The sequence below is a fragment of the Cucumis sativus genome, chromosome 2, assembly GCF_000004075.3.
Source record: "Cucumis sativus cultivar 9930 chromosome 2, Cucumber_9930_V3, whole genome shotgun sequence".
Classification (NCBI taxonomy): Eukaryota; Viridiplantae; Streptophyta; class Magnoliopsida; order Cucurbitales; family Cucurbitaceae; genus Cucumis; species Cucumis sativus.
In genome coordinates this window covers 18,542,712-18,563,018 of record NC_026656.2, presented here as the reverse complement: position 1 = coordinate 18,563,018, position 20,307 = coordinate 18,542,712, and the positions used below count along the sequence as shown (strand labels likewise).

General features: G+C 30.0%; 2 protein-coding genes across 2 annotated transcripts; both read left to right on the top strand.

The window, feature by feature from the left end:
* Window positions 1–4,629: 4,629 nt before the first annotated feature.
* Window positions 4,630–12,218, top strand: LOC101204257 (hypothetical protein). The gene is made up of 16 exons (XM_004152682.3): window positions 4,630–4,963; window positions 5,471–5,775; window positions 5,875–6,100; window positions 6,180–6,425; window positions 6,535–6,650; window positions 7,240–7,338; window positions 7,438–7,525; window positions 8,422–8,651; window positions 8,794–8,978; window positions 9,100–9,299; window positions 9,629–9,961; window positions 10,053–10,154; window positions 10,424–10,721; window positions 10,974–11,122; window positions 11,214–11,498; window positions 11,766–12,218. The coding sequence occupies exons 2-16, from the start codon at window positions 5,477–5,479 to the stop codon at window positions 11,985–11,987; spliced, it is 3,078 nt and encodes a 1,025-aa protein (XP_004152730.3). The 5' UTR covers window positions 4,630–4,963; window positions 5,471–5,476; the 3' UTR covers window positions 11,988–12,218.
* A 2,757-nt stretch (window positions 12,219–14,975) lies between these two features.
* Window positions 14,976–19,898, top strand: LOC101220328 (patatin-like protein 2). Its single transcript, XM_004152746.3, has 7 exons — window positions 14,976–15,249; window positions 16,634–16,815; window positions 17,549–17,729; window positions 17,881–18,045; window positions 18,219–18,521; window positions 19,295–19,473; window positions 19,563–19,898. Exons 1-7 carry the CDS (start codon window positions 15,118–15,120, stop codon window positions 19,669–19,671), a joined length of 1,251 nt encoding a protein of 416 aa, XP_004152794.1. The 5' UTR covers window positions 14,976–15,117; the 3' UTR covers window positions 19,672–19,898.
* The last annotated feature ends 409 nt before the right edge of the window (window positions 19,899–20,307 follow it).

The following is a 20,307-nucleotide window of genomic DNA, read 5'->3' as shown; positions in this document are numbered from 1 at the left end:
TAAATTTAGAGTCATCAAAATTAGTTTTATTTTAACGGAGCATTAATGTTGGTGTTTTATAGGCTATCGTGCCCTAATCCTTAGCTTTTAGGACAATGTTTCAAAATCTATATAGAGGACTTGTCTTTTAAGGTTCATTTTTTAGCGGACTCAATAATGCAAGTGAGTTAGTTTTCAAACTTGGATTGAGGGCCAATGAGTTTGGAATGGGCTTCAACTTGCTCTTTCCTCTTTCTCTAAACCTCTTTCGGGAATTTACGTGTTGTTTTAGACCTTGTCTATCATTATTTCTAAATAATTTATATTGCTTGTGGAACTTCTCGTATACTATATTTTTGTCCCTTGAGTAAATTAAAAAAAGAACAACATATCTCTAGTAAGGAGTTGGCCTCCATCCGCCAAAATGAACATTGTTATAGTATACTGCTCTAAAAGTATTGCTTATCCACTTAAAAAACAACAACAATAATAATAAATTGATTATTCTTGTTATGATATGTGATTTTAATGAGTTGATGTTGTTATTTTAATGTTGCATTTGACGCTTTAAAAAATTCTATGCTCTTTCTGCGACAAATTCAATTGATATATGTATTTTATTAAATGAAACATTATTCGTTAGTCAATCCAAACTTGTATATTGTTTGTAAAAATAAATAAAATAAAACCACTTGTATAGTTTGATTATAAGTTAGTTTCCTATTATTCTTTTTAATTGAGTTAGTTTATGATAATTGAAGTAATTGAATATTTGGATGTAACATACTCTTCTTGCTTTGTTTAGTTGTCTATTACATTATGCATTTTTTCTTTGAAAACACACACATTTTAAATAAATACAACTTCACGTGAGATAAGATTTTTTATTTTAAATAATAAAATTACCAAAAAATATTTTAAAAGTCTGTGGTTCGAATCATTTCATTTTTATCGTAGTAATAAAAAGATAATATAACTTTTTTAAAGTTTAAATCAAACAGGTTTATCAAATTAAATGTCAATCCATCACTCACTTGTAATTATCCTATTCCTAAACGTCAAATGTAAATTATATGGCATAACTAAATGAAAAGTTAGAAAGTTCTATCAGTCAATTTTATTTTTCCCACGCTGAACTCGAGAGAATGAAGCATGAAAGTTCAAAATTAAAAGCATACCCAAATGATGAATCCACTACATAAGCCAAAAATAAAATAATTGATAATGATATATTTTAAATTTTGGATAGATATTTTTTCTCTCGTTATACATTTTATCTCAATAGTTTCTCATTTTTATATATACAGTAAGTAATTATCTTCAACGAAGATGAAAGAAGAATTAGGATTTTTTTCTTAAAATATAATCATATGACTAACATTGGGACCATAAATACTCTATAATCAATCAAATAAACAAAATTAATATTTATGTAGTAGAGTAATATACCTGGATTGATTTAGGGTTTTTTTCATTTAATGTTTTTTGTTTTTTCTCTATATTTCTTGTTTTTTAAGAAATAAAATTGATAATCATTTACTAACCTTAAAATTAAATATATATATATATATATAATACTTACATACAATCATGTTTCTCTTACGTAAAAAATTGTCATCCTTTAATCAAATTTTGTAATACTAAAAATGTTTTAGAAACTAAATTTAAAAAATATAAATATTAAGGTTCGACGGTTGAAAACATGAACAACATGATCGTGTACTAATCAACCTATTTATAATTGTTACATAGTCTATTTTTAACAACTTTATAGGTGAAAACATTGACATGATTTTATAAATATTGTAAATGAATAAAAATTTACGGACGATTACGATTGAACATTAATGTTACAAAATAATATAATATTTAAAAAATAAATTTAGATAAATTACATTTTGTAATTGAATAATTAAATGAAAGAGTATGCATATAGGTGGAATATAATATATGATCATCAAAGTATATTTTTTCTTGCACGAAAAAAATATTAAGTAGTTAAGCAACCAATTATTTTGAACATAGTTTTCTTATTTCAATATTAAGAAAAGTAGAGCAAATTGTTGACCGACTAAACATTATTATCTCTCAACACCCATGTGATATATACACCGACTCAGTCACATTATCGCATTCGCATAAATGCAAGTTCTCCACAAGACATTCTTTTATGGTTTCATTATATAAAATACTGCTAACGTATAATTGACAACAACTAAGTTTGAGTAACCTTTCAAAAAATAAACAAAAATTAAGCTAATTACATATTTGTACGAAAAATATATATAATTATATAGTTAAATGTTTTAAATTAAATGTTTAGAAATGCTTGTAGAAATATCTTTCCGTGTGAGTATTTATATACAATAGCAATTGATTGAACTTCAAGTAATGTAATTGAAAGTAGGGGCATTATTCAAATGTCTGATAAATCATAATTTCGGACAATCTAGTCTAAATTGTAAGAGTTTGATTGAGTTTTGGTTACTTTTTTTAAAACTCGAGTAGACTAGATCCAACCTACTTGATTTTCTAATTTTATTTTTAGTATACATATACTATAACTTATAAATAAATATTATAATTCGTAATAATAGATATGTTGGGTTTTGATATTTAACCTTATTGATATGTGTTGTAGATAAATCCATATATTTTAAGTTAATAACAAACATAATTAAGAAAATAAGTAAATAACCCGAACCTAACTCAAATGTTGATGGTTGGATTTGGATTGACAAATTGACCAACGAAAAAATTAGAGTTGGTCTAAAAAATCTTCCTATAACGTGATTCAACTCATTTACCCTACTTGAACATTTGATTTGGATTGAAAAAATATAATAACTCCCAAAGATTACAAAAATGAAAGTCACTTAACAAAATATACATATTTTAAAGAAGTTACCTTTTTAATTAAATAGTAAGAATATACATTTAAAAAACTTAAAATATGGGTGGAACTGTTCTTACAAACTTGAAAAAAAAAATGCAACTTGATTTTTATGCAATTATTGCATTAAACTAGTTTAGGAGTAGTTATAAAATAAAATGAAAAATTATACAAAATAGCAAACTAGATAAAATATTTATCATTTGTATTAAAATTTCATATTATATCAATAACCCATTAGTATATTTCTATAAGTGACATTATATTTGTTTTTATTTTAGTTTTAAATTTATAAAATGTGTGTTTTAAATATGAAACTTAAAAGAAGAAGACAAAAGGACTACCATTTCAATTCTCATTAATTTTGGTATGCATTCCAACGTGTTACCTTAAAAACATAGAATAATGAATATAAGAAAATGAAAGCAATAATTAATGGCAAAATAATTAATATGAAAAAAAAACTATTTTAAAATAATTAAAAAAAAACTATTTAAAAATTTTATAAATTGAATTACAAATTTAAATATTGCAAATATCAACTATGATAGCTAACTCGTTGACAGTAAAGAAAAGTTATCGATGACATGCATTAATTAAATACGTTGATTTCTATAAGAAAAAAAATCAAATTAAGAATAAAGAACTTTAGATTTCGAGATTTGTCTACAAATTGCAATGACCACGATTAAATTACACATTTGGCTTGATTTAGAAAGCCCTACAATTTTAATTCACATAGCTCGATAAAGCTCATACTAGATAGTTTGTATTTCATTTAAGTTTTATTATTACAAAGACTATTTTTAAGGTATTGATCTGTAATGGTGAAATTATAACTTGTAAAAGGATAAATCATATTTCTAGTCATCAAGTTTTGAAGAATAAATTTATTTGGTGTTTGAATTTGCAAAACTTATGCTTTAAGTCATAGATTTTTTTAGAATAAATGGATTTGATTCGTAAGTTTTCAAAATTAATTTTTTCAATCCTCTAAAATTCTAAGAATATGTTTAAAAGTCTTCCAAATATTTTTTTATCACTTTTCTATCTATATGATCACGAGATATTTTACAATGCAACGATATGTTAAAAGAAGCTTTAGAGAGAAAATACATTTCTTTTATTATAATATAAAACCAATTTTAAAGTTATCCTAAAAGGCCTTTTTAAACTATCAATGATCAAATGTATATAATTTGAAAATTCATAAACTAAATATATTCTGTCTAAAATACACACGACATATTTTGATAACTTAAAAATCAAACATACTTAATTTTCAAAACTTGAACATTAAAAAGATAATTTTTTATTATCATAACTACGAGAACTCAATTCTAACATCTTTCTTTAAAATATATCAAGAAACTTTCTAGATATGTAGTTTAGTTGTTTTCATAGCAAATTTTTTAAATTTTTGTATAAATATAACAAAATTTTATCGTGATACAATTAGGTTATAGTCGTAACATTTTATAAAAGTAGTTTTATTTCGGATGACCTCAAAATTTAAACGTACTCTCCAAAATCATATATATATTTTTTCAAAAGAATTAATAGATATCAATATCAAGTTTACAAACAATAATAATGCCTAAAGAAATTAATTACGTAACTTTTCCGTCCAACGCGAGTGGATCGAGTTAATTGAGACGGCGCCGTATTGCTCACGAGGCCCCCCTTTGGATGTTCATTCCCAAAAGGCCAAGGCTTAAGGACCATTAAATGTGGATCGCTGAAAAAGAATTAGGAAGAAAAAGAAAAACGAGGGAAAAAAAAAAAAAACCAAAGCCGTTCTGAGAAGAAAGAAAAGAACCGTGAAAGGCACGCAAATCTCCGAGTCAATGTATTCCCACTCGAACTCTCAATTCCTTTACGTGCGAGTCCCCGTGTCGTCGAGTCTCTCTGTGACAGCCTCGTCATCGTCTTCTTGGTTCCAAAGGAATATGCCATTGTTATGTTCTTTAATGCAGACATTCTCAGATGCATACACCCTTTGATACGCTTTCTTCTTCTATATATTGCTTCCTTCACTGCTAGTCCTTCCTCTTTCTCTTCTTCTTTCTTTTTTCCCGGTTCTTCTTTCTGGTATGCATTTTCTTTCTCTCTGTTTTTTTAAAAATTTATTTCTCCTGTTTGATTCTTGTAAATACGACTTCTTATGATGCTCAATTTTGCATGCTCTATGATTTCGGGTTTATTCATTCGTGGAATTGAATTTCTGGCTCTTTTTTATGTTTTGGTTATCTCGAGCATGTTAACCGGTGGAACTTCTAGTGTCTAGAGCCTAGTGTCGTGTCTGATTGCTGAGTCTAGTGTGGAAGAAACTAGGGTTTTCTTTTCTGATTTCTTCGAGATTGATGAGGACGGGGGATTTTAGGATAGAGAAATGTCTACTTGCGAGTTAAGCATTCAAAATGAAATCAATGGGTAATATGCGTCAAATCCTGAATTATAATTTCCGTTGAGTATTATTTGATGAAACGTGGATTCCTGCCGTATTAGACGTTTTTTTCAGCGTATAAAATGTTGGAAAGGATTTGTTTATGAATTTTTTTTTTAATCTAAACGAAGTGGTATTCTCTGTGTGTGCAGGACTCTATGGTTTCTGAAAACATTTCTGCTGGTTTATTAGATACCTTCAAAATGAAGAGGGTTCGAACCATCTTCACTCACACATATCCTTATCCTCATGAACATTCACGGCATGCTATTATTGCGGTGGTGGTTGGTTGCTTATTTTTTATATCTTCTGACAACATGCACACTCTCATCGAAAAATTGGATCAGAATATCAAATGGTGGTCTATATACTCATGTTTGCTTGGTTTCTTTTATTTCTTTTCGTCACCATTTATTGGGAAGACCATTAAGCCCAGTTATTCAAATTTCAGTCGGTGGTGAGTTTCTCCGTCTCAATTTTATTGCGTTTGTTTCATAGTGACATTTTATGGCCGTCTAAATGTGCTGTTGGAAATTTGAGTAATTGATGTTTTCAGGTACATAGCCTGGATTTTAGTGGCAGCTGTGTATCATCTTCCAAGTTTTCAGTCAATGGGAGTGGATATAAGGATGAACCTTTCAATGTTCATAACCATATATATCTCTTCCATTCTGTTTCTTACAGTATTTCACATTCTCTTTATTGGCCTCTGGTACGTTGGTCTGGTCTCACGTGTTGCTGGAAAGAGGCCTGAGATTTTGGCAATTTTTCAGAATTGTGCTGTAAGTTCTGTGGATGGCTCAACATTTATCGTTTCTTTTCCTGTTGCCATATTAATTATTGTTCTCATTCATGGTGTAGGTCATAAGTATAGCCTGCTGTGTGTTTTACAGTCACTGTGGAAATCATGGTGTTTTGAAAGACAGAACACTTCAGCGGAAAACCTCCAATTGGTTTTCTTTCTGGAAGAAAGAAGAACGAAACACTTGGCTCGCAAAATTTCTTCGTGTAAATGAATTGAAGGATCAGGTGTGCTCGTCTTGGTTTGCCCCTGTTGGGTCCGCAAGTGATTACCCACTTTTGTCTAAGTGGGTAATTTATAGCGAGGTGTATATTGCCTTCATCTTTGTTTAATGCGTGAGTTTATTGTATGTGTCTGTGTTAATTCTTTGCATATATATTTTTTTTCTCATGTCATCTACTTTCGTTGCTTTAGTTAGCTTGCAATGGCTCATGTACTGGTCCATCTGATGGGATTTCACCCATATACTCACTCTGGGCTACATTCATTGGCCTTTACATTGCAAACTATGTGGTGGAACGGTCAACAGGGTAAGCTATTGGTTAACTATCATTTTATTTAAATTTTAGTAGGAAGCTAGGAGCTGATGTTATATTGATTAGGCTAAGCTTGCAATAGTTCTGATATTTTGTGCTTTTGTGTCTCTCTGTTCCTTATTGGAATTTACTTTTAAGTCTGCTAGCTATTTTATTGCTTGGGGTCTTTTAGTTGTTCAGTCTATTTGGAGTTGTTGGTTGAATATAATTAAACTGTTTTAATGAAGAAAATTATCAAGGTTGGACTTGAGAATGTTGGAATCATACTATCTTAGGTCCCGGTTGCTTTTTGTTTCTCATAGTTAGTTTTGTTCAGCAATAACTTTTATCCCTTTTGTTTTTATCTGTTATTCATTTTGGTTGGCTTTTACTTTCAGCACTTTTTTTCCGAACTGACACATGGATCTAGGATATTGTTTTCCCTTTCTGAAGTTAATTGGCTGAAGTTAGTTTTATAATAGTTTTCACTTGGTTTCTACCATATAATGAGCTTAAATAATTTATCGGTGGATTCTGAAGTTGCGTGTGGAACATAATTTTTATTTAGTTTCTTAATCAATTTGCAATTTTGCATGATTAACAGGTGGGCTCTTTCGCATCCTTTATCTGTTAAAGAATATGAAAAGCTGAAGAGAAAGCAAATGAAGCCTGATTTCCTTGACATGGTTCCTTGGTATTCAGGGTATTATGTTGACTAAGATTCCTGGCCTCAATTTCTTCCTTTAATTTGGGTGTGCATAGTTATAGACATTTGAAGTATTATTTTGATGGTTTTTTGCAGAACTTCTGCTGATTTATTCAAGACTGTTTTTGACCTACTTGTTTCAGTGACTGTCTTTGTTGGTCGATTTGACATGCGCATGATGCAGGTTTAGTTCTATGATCCACATTTTTGCATTTTACCTACCCTGTTTAGTTCGGAATGGATCCATAATCGCATCCACCAATTGTGTTAAGTAGCTTATTTTAGGCACTGTGGTCTACCCTGTTGTTCATGTCTTAAGACTGTCTTTAGTGGCAATATCTGATATGTCGAGTCCCAAACATTACGAGTGCATAGAGGAAATAATGTCTTCTTGTAAATACCTGTCAGTGACACATTGCAATTTCAGAGGGATGAAGCTGTAGTAATAACCTCAACTTTATGCACACTTCTGCTTTCATAGAGTACTGAAAATTAGAATTTCATTTTGAATTTTCACTTAATGCTTCATAAGGTTCCTTTTTGCCAAAGATGTTTCTAGATTTTACATATTCAAAGGCAGACTTTTGATATTGATCCATTCTCTGTGTGAATAAATGTTATCTACTAAAAATTGTGGGTTATTATTATTATTATTTATAAACTTTAAGAACTATTATTATTATTATTATTTATTATTATTATTCAGGTTTACTTTTACTTTGTATTGGGGCTATCTTTTTCTCTTGTAAATTTCATTCATCAACGAAATTGATTCTAGTAACAAAAAGAAGAGCCATAGCCATAGATACTTTTCGTGACCATGTTACTTTTGTTTGTCTTTCTTGGTGTGAATTATATTATTTCTTTGATGGTAACAGTTCATGCAATCTCTTCCCCAACCGAGAATTTTTTGTATTATTCCTTGGTTTGGGGCTGTGCTTTGCTCCCCTTTTAGTTTAATTTGATATCTAACATGAATTCTAGTTTCCTATGTTGAAAATTAAAAGAAATTGTTCTCTTATGAATTCTAATTGTAAATTATAACGTTTTCCACTTCTTGACCTTTTTTCCCAATGTTAGGCAGCAATGCGCAAGCTTGAAGATGGAGCTCGACAGGATGGTCTATTATATGATCACTATAGTGAAAGGGATGACTTATGGTTTGATTTCATGGCTGATACTGGGGATGGTGGGAATTCATCTTATAGTGTTGCACGTCTGCTTGCTCAACCTTCCATCCGTATAGTTGAAGATGATTCAATTTACAACTTACCACGTGGAGACATGTTACTCATAGGGGGGGATCTCGCGTAAGCTGTTAGAAATCTTAAGTTTATAACTGTATTTCATTAATGATTTTTCTCTCTCCATCTATAAAACATCATGTGTAGTTTGGATAGATTTTTTAGAATAACCTTTTACTTGCTAAAAGCATATGCGAAATTACTACAGGTATCCTAATCCATCAGCATTCACATATGAAAGACGTCTCTTTTGTCCTTTTGAATATGCTCTTCAACCTCCGCCTTGGTATAAATCAGACCATATAGCAGTGAAGAAGCCTGAGTTACCTCATTGGATGTCTGAACTGAAGCAATATGATGGACCTCAGTGTTATGTAATTCCTGGAAATCATGGTTGTGGCCTTACTCAATCTGAGCTGTTTCAATTCTAATGTCATAGTACTATGTATAGAGAATATTTGGAACTGATTACCCATCATCTCAATGAGCTAATGCATTTTTTTTGGTTTTATAGATTGGTTCGATGGACTTCATACCTATATGAGATACATATGTCATAAGAGCTGGTTGGGTGGTTGGTTTATGCCTCAGAAGAAGAGCTATTTTGCCCTGAAACTTCCTAAAAGATGGTGGGTATTTGGTCTGGATCTAGCACTCCATGGTGATATTGATGTCTACCAATTCAAATTCTTTTCAGAACTTGTGCAGGAAAAGGTATCTTCTCCGTAAGGTTTTTGTTAACTTGAAATTTATTCAAGAGGTGCTGAAATAGTTAGTCTCTAATGTGTCAATTGTCACTTGGCCCAAGGCTCTTCTTGCCTATCCTTCTTTTCCACCTCATTTACTTAGCCAGCCATTTCTATTGTGGAGTTTCATTTGTAGCACATATCAATCTAATTTATTGAATGATTCATTCCCATTTATCTGTGATGGTTAAGACTTCTTTCCTTTGATTTTTGATTTTATTATTCCGGTGATCTCTCACTTTTCCTTTTTGTGGTTACTATCTTATAATGAACAAATCCTCTTTTTATTTGATCAAGATGGGAGCTGATGACTCGGTGATCATCATGACTCATGAACCAAATTGGTTGCTTGACTGTTACTGGAAGGATGTTTCTGGGAAGAATGTCTCGCACCTAATATGTGATTATCTCAAAGGGAGGTGTAAACTTCGTATTGCTGGAGACCTGCATCATTATATGCGCCATTCTGCTGTTAAATCAGATGAGTCTGTAAATGTGCACCATCTTCTTGTAAATGGCTGTGGTGGGGCTTTTTTACACCCAACCCATGTCTTTAGTAGTTTTCGAAAATTTTGTGGGTCTACATATGAGTGCAAGGCTGCCTATCCTTCCTTTGAAGATTCTGGCCGGGTAATGTTTGAAATAAAAAAATTTGTGCTATCTCAGGTCTACTATTTTATTTTATTTTTAACTTCTAGTGCACTTTTTTTTCGTTGTGCAGATTGCTTTAGGAAATATTTTGAAGTTCCGGAAGAAAAATTGGCAATTTGATTTCATTGGTGGCATCATATACTTTATATTGGTCTTTTCTATGTTTCCACAGGTTGGCTTCTGAGCTGCGCCAGGTTTTAGTTTTGGGTTTCCTTTAGCATGTCTTTTACTTGACTTCTCTTCGTTCATATTTAGCTTAGTTTCCTCCTTCACTTCTAGAGATCTTTGACTTGTACGATTTTGGGTCCCCATTGATTCATAGTGAACTGTTTATTCTTTACTTCCTCTTAGACTCAATGGGCCGTATAATGCACTTGGCTTTTCAGTAAAGTAATGCAGTACTTAAATGTGTGGATGACCAGTTTTGTAACTTTCTTCTAGTGTAAGCTCGATCACATCTTGCAAGAAGATTCATTTTCGGGTCACTTGAAGAGTTTCTTTGGCACTGTGTGGAATGCTTTTCTGTACATGCTGGGAGAGTCATATGTATCTTTAGCTGGTGCTATTGTATTACTGATTGTAGCAGTAACATTTATTCCTAGCAAAGCATCCAAGAAGAAACGGGTAATAATTGGGCTTCTTCATGTTTCTGCACATCTTGCTGCAGCACTTTTTCTTATGTTGCTATTGGAACTGGGATTGGAGACATGCATCCGTCATGAATTACTAGCAACATCAGGTACTGTCGTGAGTTTGTTACTGTTTAATGCAGCCTTACCAGTTTTTCATGACCATGAGAGATGATGGGAAAAATTATAGTTATACTTCATTGTATTGTTTTAGCCTTTTAGGCGTGCAATAGAAAAATGATGAGAATTTGAAGAGATTTGAGTTCTTTTTTGTTGGAGATTATCTAGAAAAAGGAGGGGTTTAGGGTTTTTGATCATGCAGTATTAGCGGTTGAAAGTGATTTTTCTTTTGTGCATTGCAGGCTATCACACTTTGTATGATTGGTACCGTACAAAGGAAGGCGAGCACTTTCCTGATCCGACTGGTCTTCGTGCCCGATTAGAAGAATGGACATATGGCCTATATCCAGCCTGTATAAAATATCTTATGTCTGCATTTGATATACCCGAGGTTAGAGAACTTTTTCCTAATTTCCAATATACCTTTTTCCCCCCTTTTTTTCTTTTTGAATAACGGTTGAGAGAATGCTGTTTGTGTTTAGGTCATGGCTGTCTCACGTAGTAATATTTGCAAGAATGGAATGGATTCACTTTCTCGGGGAGGTGCTATGATATACTATGGGTCCGTCTTCTTTTATTTCTGGGTTTTTTCGACACCGGTTGTCTCCTTTGTTTTCGGAAGCTATTTATACATATGCATTAATTGGCTCCACATTCACTTTGATGAAGCATTCTCTTCACTAAGAATTGCAAATTATAAGTCATTCACTCGGTTTCACATCAACCGTGATGGCGATCTCGAAGTTTTTACTCTTGCTGTTGACAAGGTAAACGTGGTTTTTCATATCTAATGGAAATGCAATGGTTTATTTATTAAGAGTATCAGACCACGTCTAGAGATTTTATCTTTCAAAACTGAAATTCACGTGGATAAATAATCCTGATGGTATGTTGGCTCGAGCCTTAGGATCTTAGAAACAATTTTTGATGGTTACTCCACAAAACTTCTCACATAACTCCCACTTGTTTCCCATTTGTTTCACGTTCTTATTTTCAAGTTATCTTTATCTTGATTCTCATCTTTGACTTTGCAGGTTCCAAAAGAATGGAAGTTGGATTCCAAGTGGGAAGGGGAGGCAAGAGAAATGGAAGGTGGTCAGAAGATGAGCCACCAGAGGTCGTATCCGAGCAAGTGGAAGGCGGCTGCACCACATCAAGATCCGGTGCACACTGTTAAAATTGTTGATCAGTTTGTTATTAGACAAGCAAGAGGTAATGATAATTTTGAAGATGTCAATGGGTCAGAAATTCACTGACCTAAGTTTTAACTATAGTTGTAGTGGTATTTGATACAAGTATTTTAGGGTAGCAATTTTAAAGCCAGAAATTGATATGCTCTGTACAGTGATTGATTTAACCTTGTAGTGTTACTGATCCCCGGAAAGCGATTCCATAACAAATGGTTGTATTTCCAATGGTAGGAAAAAAAATGAAGCCATTTTATGTTTGCTACAAGTTTTTGTATGGAGTCATCATGTCTTGCTTTAGATCTATGATTCATTATGCCCGTTTCCTTTCTTGAAGTCCACTATTTTTATGGCCTCACGAGTGCAGTATAAAAGAAAAAGAAAGTAAATATATTTTAGTTTCTATCTAATAATAATATATATATATATATACATATTTTATATCACGATGTTTCCAAATGACCCAAAACAAAATGTATGGGCAGATCTCAGAAAGCATACTTTTGTAACTGAAAATCGAATCGACACAAACTTATTCTTATCCATACCTTTTAATGTATTTCTTTCACGTAATTTTGGGGAAGTATCAAATTGTACTCTAAATCAAAAGTTTTAATTGATAATTGGGTGGACTTTACAAAAAAAAATTGAGTTTAAATCTGTCAAATACATTCAAATATTTTTCTTTTTAAATTAATTGCTTACTAAATAAGCTGAAAGATCTTGCAGTTATCTATCAAACTATCACCTTCTAAAATACTAAAATAGGTGTTTTATCTCCTAAACTACCCTCACTTTGTCATTGTTACTCAAAATTTGGGGGTTTAATCTCTAAATAACCCACCGATAAACAAATCTAAAGGCTAATGAACACAACAATCATCCCAATAAGCAGTCATTATATATTTCATATTTGTGATATGGCTACGCAAACTTTTTTTTAATAGTAAACTTGCAAGATATAGAAATGGAATGTGATGACTTCGAGAGATTTGCCGTGTGACTTTTAGTTAAATTTTATTTTTCTTTTATAAGTGACTTATATTTTAGATATATTTAAAACAATGCTTTGAATAGATTAATTATGAAATATTTTATTTGTAATGTGTAGTAGCGATGTGGCAGCTGTATCCTTCTAGATTGAAAACTTTCGTTTAAACAAAAAAAGATAAGTCTCCCTACGTCATTTCATCAACTCGAGGAAAGTAATTCATAATGGAAGAATACGTTTTCTTAACAGAAAAAAGAAACTTCCTCTTGACTCAAAAATTCTGAAGTCAATTCGCGTGCGTTTTGAAGATTTAATCGAAGATCTATTACTTTTGTTTCTTTAGAGCTTTTAACAATAAAAATTAAGTAAATTGCTTCTAGTTTTTAATTATTTTTTTTTGTAATATCGCGTGGAGCATATAGTTTTTTTTTAAAAAAATTAAACTACCATTAGTTAATTGTATGTATCATATTTGAAAATTGTGATTGTGTTAAAGTTCTTCAAAGGTTGGATTAACAAAATTGAAATTTGTCATTTGCATTTAATTCTTACACGTGTGTTAAAGTTCTCGAAAGGTTGGATTAACAAAATTGACAACGAATGTGTGTATACTTTTCAAATAAAATTTTAATAGAAAATCTAAATAAATTTTTCTAATGTAATCTAACGTAGTGTTTTTTCTAATAATTTTTTTAGTACAACAATTTGAAAATCTAATATAGTGTTTTTTCTAATAATTTTTTTAGTATAACAAGTTGAAACATGATACATTCCATCTTCAAACTTAAGAAATAAGTTCATGTCAATTATAAAGGTTAATTTTCTTGTATAACAATTAGAAGTATCTATTTTTTTTATATTTTTTTATTGGTTTTTATTACAAATGGAATAGGAATGGGTTTGGAAGATCGTTAGTACTATGCTTCATTTACTTCTATTGATTTTTATTATATGTTGTATAAAAGAAAAGAGATGCTTATTTTTAAAAAACAGAAAATGGAAAAAAAAAGCCATTTCTTTAACTTATATAATTTATGCACAACATGTTTCATATAAAAATGAGAAATACATAATGTTTCAAAATTTGAGAATCGAGAGAAAATTAATGTTCACGATTGGAAGTGAATAAAAAGTCCTTTATTAAATCAAGAGGGTTTGCATTATCCATAATTGCACGCCAAATTTATTAGTGCCAAGGAAAATAATTGATAATTGATATGAAAACATTTAAAAGAACGTTGAAAAGAAAAGAAAAAAATTACGTTTAAAAAAAAACATTGAAAAGAACTGAAAAGATAAGACACCAAAATGGAAAAGAAAATAGACCAAAGAACTAATGATGTGTTTATAATATATTTTCAATTGTTTAATTTTAAAAATAAGTCATTTTGAAAATAATTAAAGCATTTGTTAACTCTTCAAAATACATCTTTTCAAGTATATTTTAAAAAATTAATAAAAAAATAGTAAATAGTTTTGAAAAAAATGTTTTTGCTTAGAAAATCTATAAATGAACCAAAAAAAATAGTTAAATCTAATTATCTAGTTTAGTTGAACTAGAATTAATTTATAATGTTAAAATCAGCTTGACTCACTATATTAACATGATATATTTTTAGAGGTCCGAGGTTCAATTATCCTATGCTGTAATTGATGTAATAATTATAATAATACAACATTATATTGTATGCAATCCGCACTTAACTCGTTAAAAAATAAAAGAAATACCGATATGGATAAATATCAATATTAATAAAATTAAAAGTTTTCAAAACATTTAATTAGAAATGTTGATATGTGAACCCATAGGAGCTATATGAAAACTGTTAGACATGGGATATAATGGGATTGACACATCTTATTCATTTTCACAAGTGAATGACCTCAAGAAACAACCAAGTTGAAAATGGGATATGCTTTTGACATTTCTACAAACTAACCCTAATTGGTCCACGTGTCGAATAAACAGAGGTCGTTTACAATTTTACATATGCCTCAAAGCCTAAAGAATGATTCAAAGAAAATAGGGATGATGAATGTTTATAAATATCCCTATAAAATCATCAAACAATCACACACAAAACCCACTAACCTTAAGGTTACACACAAATACACATATAGTTTTGCTTGGAAAAGCTTTTGGTCATCCTTAGGAAGTTCCTAAAAGCTAAATTTACTTTCTCTCTTTAAATTAACTAGCCATCAGACATGGAAGCGATAATGGTGCCATTTCAACCTCCGACTTACGGTAATCTTATTACAATTTTGAGTATAGATGGAGGTGGAATTAGAGGAATCATTCCAGGAACTATTCTTAATTTTCTCGAGTCTGAACTTCAGGTACCTATTATATGTTTATTATTTTAGGACTATACAATCGTAATGTACATCATACATGGTCATTTGTTAGTGAACTTTATCCATCATATATGTTTTTGTTTTAAAATGAATAATATTGATCTCTAGCTGTGACTATTCTTTGGCCTTTTGTTTGCAGATTTGTCAAATTGGGTTATTAATTTTTAATGAAATCTTTTGGCTCATAAGTTGAATTAATTAGACTGCTTTATTTAGTCAATTATGATGAGAATATAACTATTAAAAATTTATGAAGGGTTAAGCTAAAACAAAAATAAACTACACACAAACTTTTTCATCGTTCTTGTAAACACAAAGCATATGATATGCCAGGATTGCATTACATCATATTTTTCCTAATCAACTATATTTTCTCTCTTTTTTTAATACGTGGAATAAAGGATTTTTCACTTCAATTATATTCTCAAAGTTATTAATAATAAATGTCGAATGAGAAAAAAATATATAATAAGAAAAAAAAAAAAAACAATATGATTGTATCTTATTATCATAGAAAATTAAATTTTTTAAAAAAAGTTAATAAGAACTACATCTAGTTTTTCGTTTAAATAACATTAACTTTTGTTAAAAAGAATAATCGTTGTTATAAAACAAAGTTAAAGTGAAAAGTCAAAAATCAAAATCTTGTTATTCAATAAAATCAAAATCTTGTTATTCAATAATCGAATAGAGTTTCTTGAATTTAATTAATTAATATTTTGATCCATATTCCCACTTTAATTATCAAAATTATGAAAAATGGTTGAAACTCAATTACAATAATTTAAATGCTATGTCTGATAACAACATAATTGACCTTTTTTCTTTTTATTAAAAAAAATGCACTAATTATCGCATAATGATTTTTATTTTGCTTAAAGAAGGTTGGACTTAGTGTTTTTTTTTTTTTTAATGTTTGAAAATAACTAAAAAAGCAAAACTTTCCAATTTTTTTTTCCAAATTTTAAAGCTTGGCCTTAGATCTTAAAAACTTTGGTACATTTTCAACAATATTAAAAGTTTCCCCCCAAAAAGAAACTAAATGATTGTAAAAGGAACTCTAAGAATTCTATTTGACAGAAGTACAAATATAGTTTGTCTTTTTAGTGAATAAGCAATCATAAGTTTTTATATATGTATATTCTAATTTTCAACCAAGGGAGAAATGACGATCTAAGTATTTGACTTCAATAGGAGAAATATATTAATTCAATTATCATCAAACTATGGTTAGTGTGATATGATTTTCTTTTTTCTTTTGATGACACATTCATTCATATATGATTGGCACAATAGTATTATTATTTGTTGGTCCAACTAATTCTTGTAATATATATTTGACTGTTATGACTTATATGATGTATAGAAATTGGATGGGAAGGAGGTAAGAGTTGCAGATTACTTTGATGTAATTGCTGGAACAAGCACAGGAGGACTTGTAACAGCCATGATATCTGCACCAGATCAAAACAACCGTCCTTTGTTTTCTGCTAAAGATATCAATCAATTTTACCTCGATCACTGTCCTAAAATCTTCCCCCAAAACAGGTTCTATTTAATTCTAACACAAATTAAACACACCAACATCATTTCCCCCCAATTAAATTACCATTTTTTGCCCTATAAGTTCGATACTAATGTTTTTAGAAATTTTAGTTTAACCCATTAATTTGGTCAAATTATCTCACAAATTGATATCATTATCTATTAGAATCGAAAAAAAGTTCTACATTAGTTTTTTTAAAAAGTGATTATATAGACAATTCTCTTCAATTATATGAAGCTTTTTGAATGGTTTTGAAAGCAAAGTCACGAAAGACGTTGCCTTTATCATTATTGCATGCTTTAAAATAATCATTATTGTACTAGGCATGACTTTTTCAACAGGTTTTTTTCTAGATGGTTGGTTGAACTAGAATTTAGAGTTATAAGTAAAGTATGAAACCAAAAATAAAAAAATTATTAGATAAATAATTAATCAGCATAATATGATCTATAGTCATTTTACCGTATATCTATATAAGTATCTCAGATTTCTTTTTTCATAGTTATTAGAGAGTATATCTATATTTTAATCTACCCCACATAATTAAAGCACAACATATAAACTTCAACAAATAACTCCAATTTTATAAGATATAATTTAACTAGAATGACAAAATTAGAATTGAAAGCTGAAACAGTAGAAATAAAATAAAATAAAATTAAAAACATTAGACACCAAATCAAATTTAATTAACCTCTCATCCTAATTTTGTTTGATAATTTGAAAATGTGACAGAATATGGCCAATAGGAAGAATAGTGAAATTATTATCTGGTCCAAAATACGATGGGAAATATCTCCGCAAACTTGTGAAGGAAAAACTAGGCGACACAAAGTTGCACCAAACCTTGACTAATGTGGTGATTCCCACGTTCGACATCAAACTCCTTCAACCCACTATCTTTTCTAGCTACGAGGTAATTTATTTCCTACTTTTTACCCTTCAATTAAATGCATTAAATTATTATTACTATTTCTTTGTTAATTCAAATTTGTACCTTCCTTTTGGAGGAATTAACCTTGACATCAAAGTTGAAATTTACAATTTTGGTCCATGTTTAATTTCAGATGAAGAACACTCCATCATTGGATGCATACTTGTCGGATATCTGCATCTCTACTTCGGCTGCTCCTACTTATCTTCCGTCTCATTCCTTCAAAACTGAGGATACTGCTGCTAAAACAACGAGAGAATTTAACCTAATAGATGGTGGCGTTGCAGCTAACAATCCGGTAAATTAAGAGAAATATATTCGTTTAATTGTAAGCTGCTTTTATGATTCGCTTTGAATCTATGAACAACTCTTGGATGGAGTAGAGATACTCTAGACTATGTGTGGTAAATAACCATTTAAATTTTATTTAACAATTGCTTGATATTTTGTTGATAATTAAAATGAAATCAGACGTTGGTGGCAATTGGAGAAGTGACGAAGGAAGTGATAAAACAAAATCCGGACTTCTTTGCTATAAAGCCAATGGACTACAGAAGGTTTTTGGTGATATCATTGGGAACCGGAGCTCCGAAGGCGGAAAAGAGATACACGGCGGAGCTTGCGGCGGAGTGGGGGATGTTGGACTGGTTAACCAACGGCGGTTCCACCCCAATAATCGACGTCTTTTCACAAGCAAGTTCTGATATGGTGGATTTTCATCTTTCTGTCATTTTTCAAGCCCTTCATTGTGAAGACAACTACCTTCGCATTCAGGTTCAATTACTATTCTTTTTTCTATATATTCCATGATTAAATAAAAACAAATTTGAGAATTTAGTTCACAGTACATCCAGTTTATTATTGTTGATTTTTCTGAAAGTTTTTTATTTAAATGATCAATTATAGCATTTGGAAAATTTTAGTATTATTATTTAATATAAAAATTAACTCCAATAAACTAAATTTAAGATTTATTCAAATGATAAAATTCAATATTTTTGGAGTGGTATTTTATCCCTCCTAATTTAACAATATTATAATTATGATTATTTTATTATTGTGATCGATTTTTCTTTAAAAAAGTTTAAAATTCAATTGATTAAATTTAGTTACATACTCTCCACTAAAGTTAGACGTCTGAATCTGATCTCTCATTTTTGTTTAAATTATAAAAAAAAGCAATTGAAAAAATACACAAACCAAGAGAGATTTTTTTAGGTAAATCTTAACCATCATTCCATTTTAATTAGCCATCTTAATTGTTCCTTTTTATTTTATATTACCCTTTGAAAAAAATATTAGTTATCTTAATTATTGTTTCTTTTTATTTTATATTATCATTTTAAACGAAAGTGTATCATATATATAATATAAGAGACGTTTTTAAAAACATAGCCAAACTCAATCCACATATTTGTATAATATAGTAAAAATTATGCTACAATTGACTTTCTATTTCTCTTGATAAATTAAGATTAAACAAATAATATTAGTGGATAATCATAGATGGATGAAATATTTTTGTTTACCATTGTATAATATTGCAGGATGATACGTTGAGCGGCGACTTATCTTCCGTGGATGTGGCTACACAAAAGAATCTAAATGATCTTGTGAAGGTTGGAGAGAGTTTATTGAAAAAGCCAGTTTCAAGGGTGAATTTACAGACGGGGGTTTTTGAGGATTGTCCTTCAAATTCAGAAACAAATGATCAAGCCCTTACAAGGCAATTTTTTTTCACTTAAATAAAGAAATTAAAAGGTCTCAATATATATATCATTTAATTGCTGATGATTAGTGGTTCATCTTATGCAGATTCGCCAAGTTGCTGTCTGACGAGCGGCGGCTCCGCCATGCAAGATCACCTCAGGGAAAAGCTTCCAAATTGAAGTTGGCGAATGCCTCTGCTACCAAATCAAGTTAAATTTCCACTTTTCATAATGCTGATCTCATATGGCTGAAACTTTTTAGATGATAATTAGAATGATTATTTTTAGAGAACAATGAAAGATTAAGTTGTGTTTGTTTAATGAGATTTGTTCATGTAAAGAGGTGAAATAATATCATCTTGGTCTAGTTTTAATTCATTTTATGTATCATATCATTTTTATTATTAATAATATGTGAAGACTCCATTCTGTGTATCATCAATTATAAATTTTGGAACACTTACCAATATACTAATCAGATGGAAAATATAGACATCAAACAATATTTTTAATTAATAAAAATTAAAAATATAACCAAATTTATCGAATCTATCGATAACATCAACTATATTTTAAATATTGATTTCTCAATAAGAGTCGTCATTTGATAATAGAAATATATCGAGATAGACTTCATGCTATATTTATAATTTTTATTAAAAATGTTGTAACACTCATTATTCCTAAAATTGCTATCCACTATTCCTAAAATTGCTATCCACGTTATATTATTACGATTTTTTCAATAAACATATACAGTGATATTAATATATTACATTCTTTTGTATGATTTGTTTACGTGGGATGTTCTTAGAGAAAAAGTACTCAGTTAGGTCAATTTAATACATTTG

Coding starts and splice junctions, on each gene's coding strand:
- LOC101204257 (XM_004152682.3), top strand. CDS start 5,477: ATGGTTTCTGAAAACATTTCTGCTGGTTTATTAGATACCTTCAAAATG. Junction 8,652..8,793: donor CTCATAGGGGGGGATCTCGC/GTAAGCTGTTAG, acceptor AAATTACTACAG/GTATCCTAATCCATCAGCAT. Junction 11,499..11,765: donor TTACTCTTGCTGTTGACAAG/GTAAACGTGGTT, acceptor TTGACTTTGCAG/GTTCCAAAAGAATGGAAGTT.
- LOC101220328 (XM_004152746.3), top strand. CDS start 15,118: ATGGAAGCGATAATGGTGCCATTTCAACCTCCGACTTACGGTAATCTT. Junction 15,250..16,633: donor TTCTCGAGTCTGAACTTCAG/GTACCTATTATA, acceptor TATGATGTATAG/AAATTGGATGGGAAGGAGGT. Junction 19,474..19,562: donor AATGATCAAGCCCTTACAAG/GCAATTTTTTTT, acceptor CATCTTATGCAG/ATTCGCCAAGTTGCTGTCTG.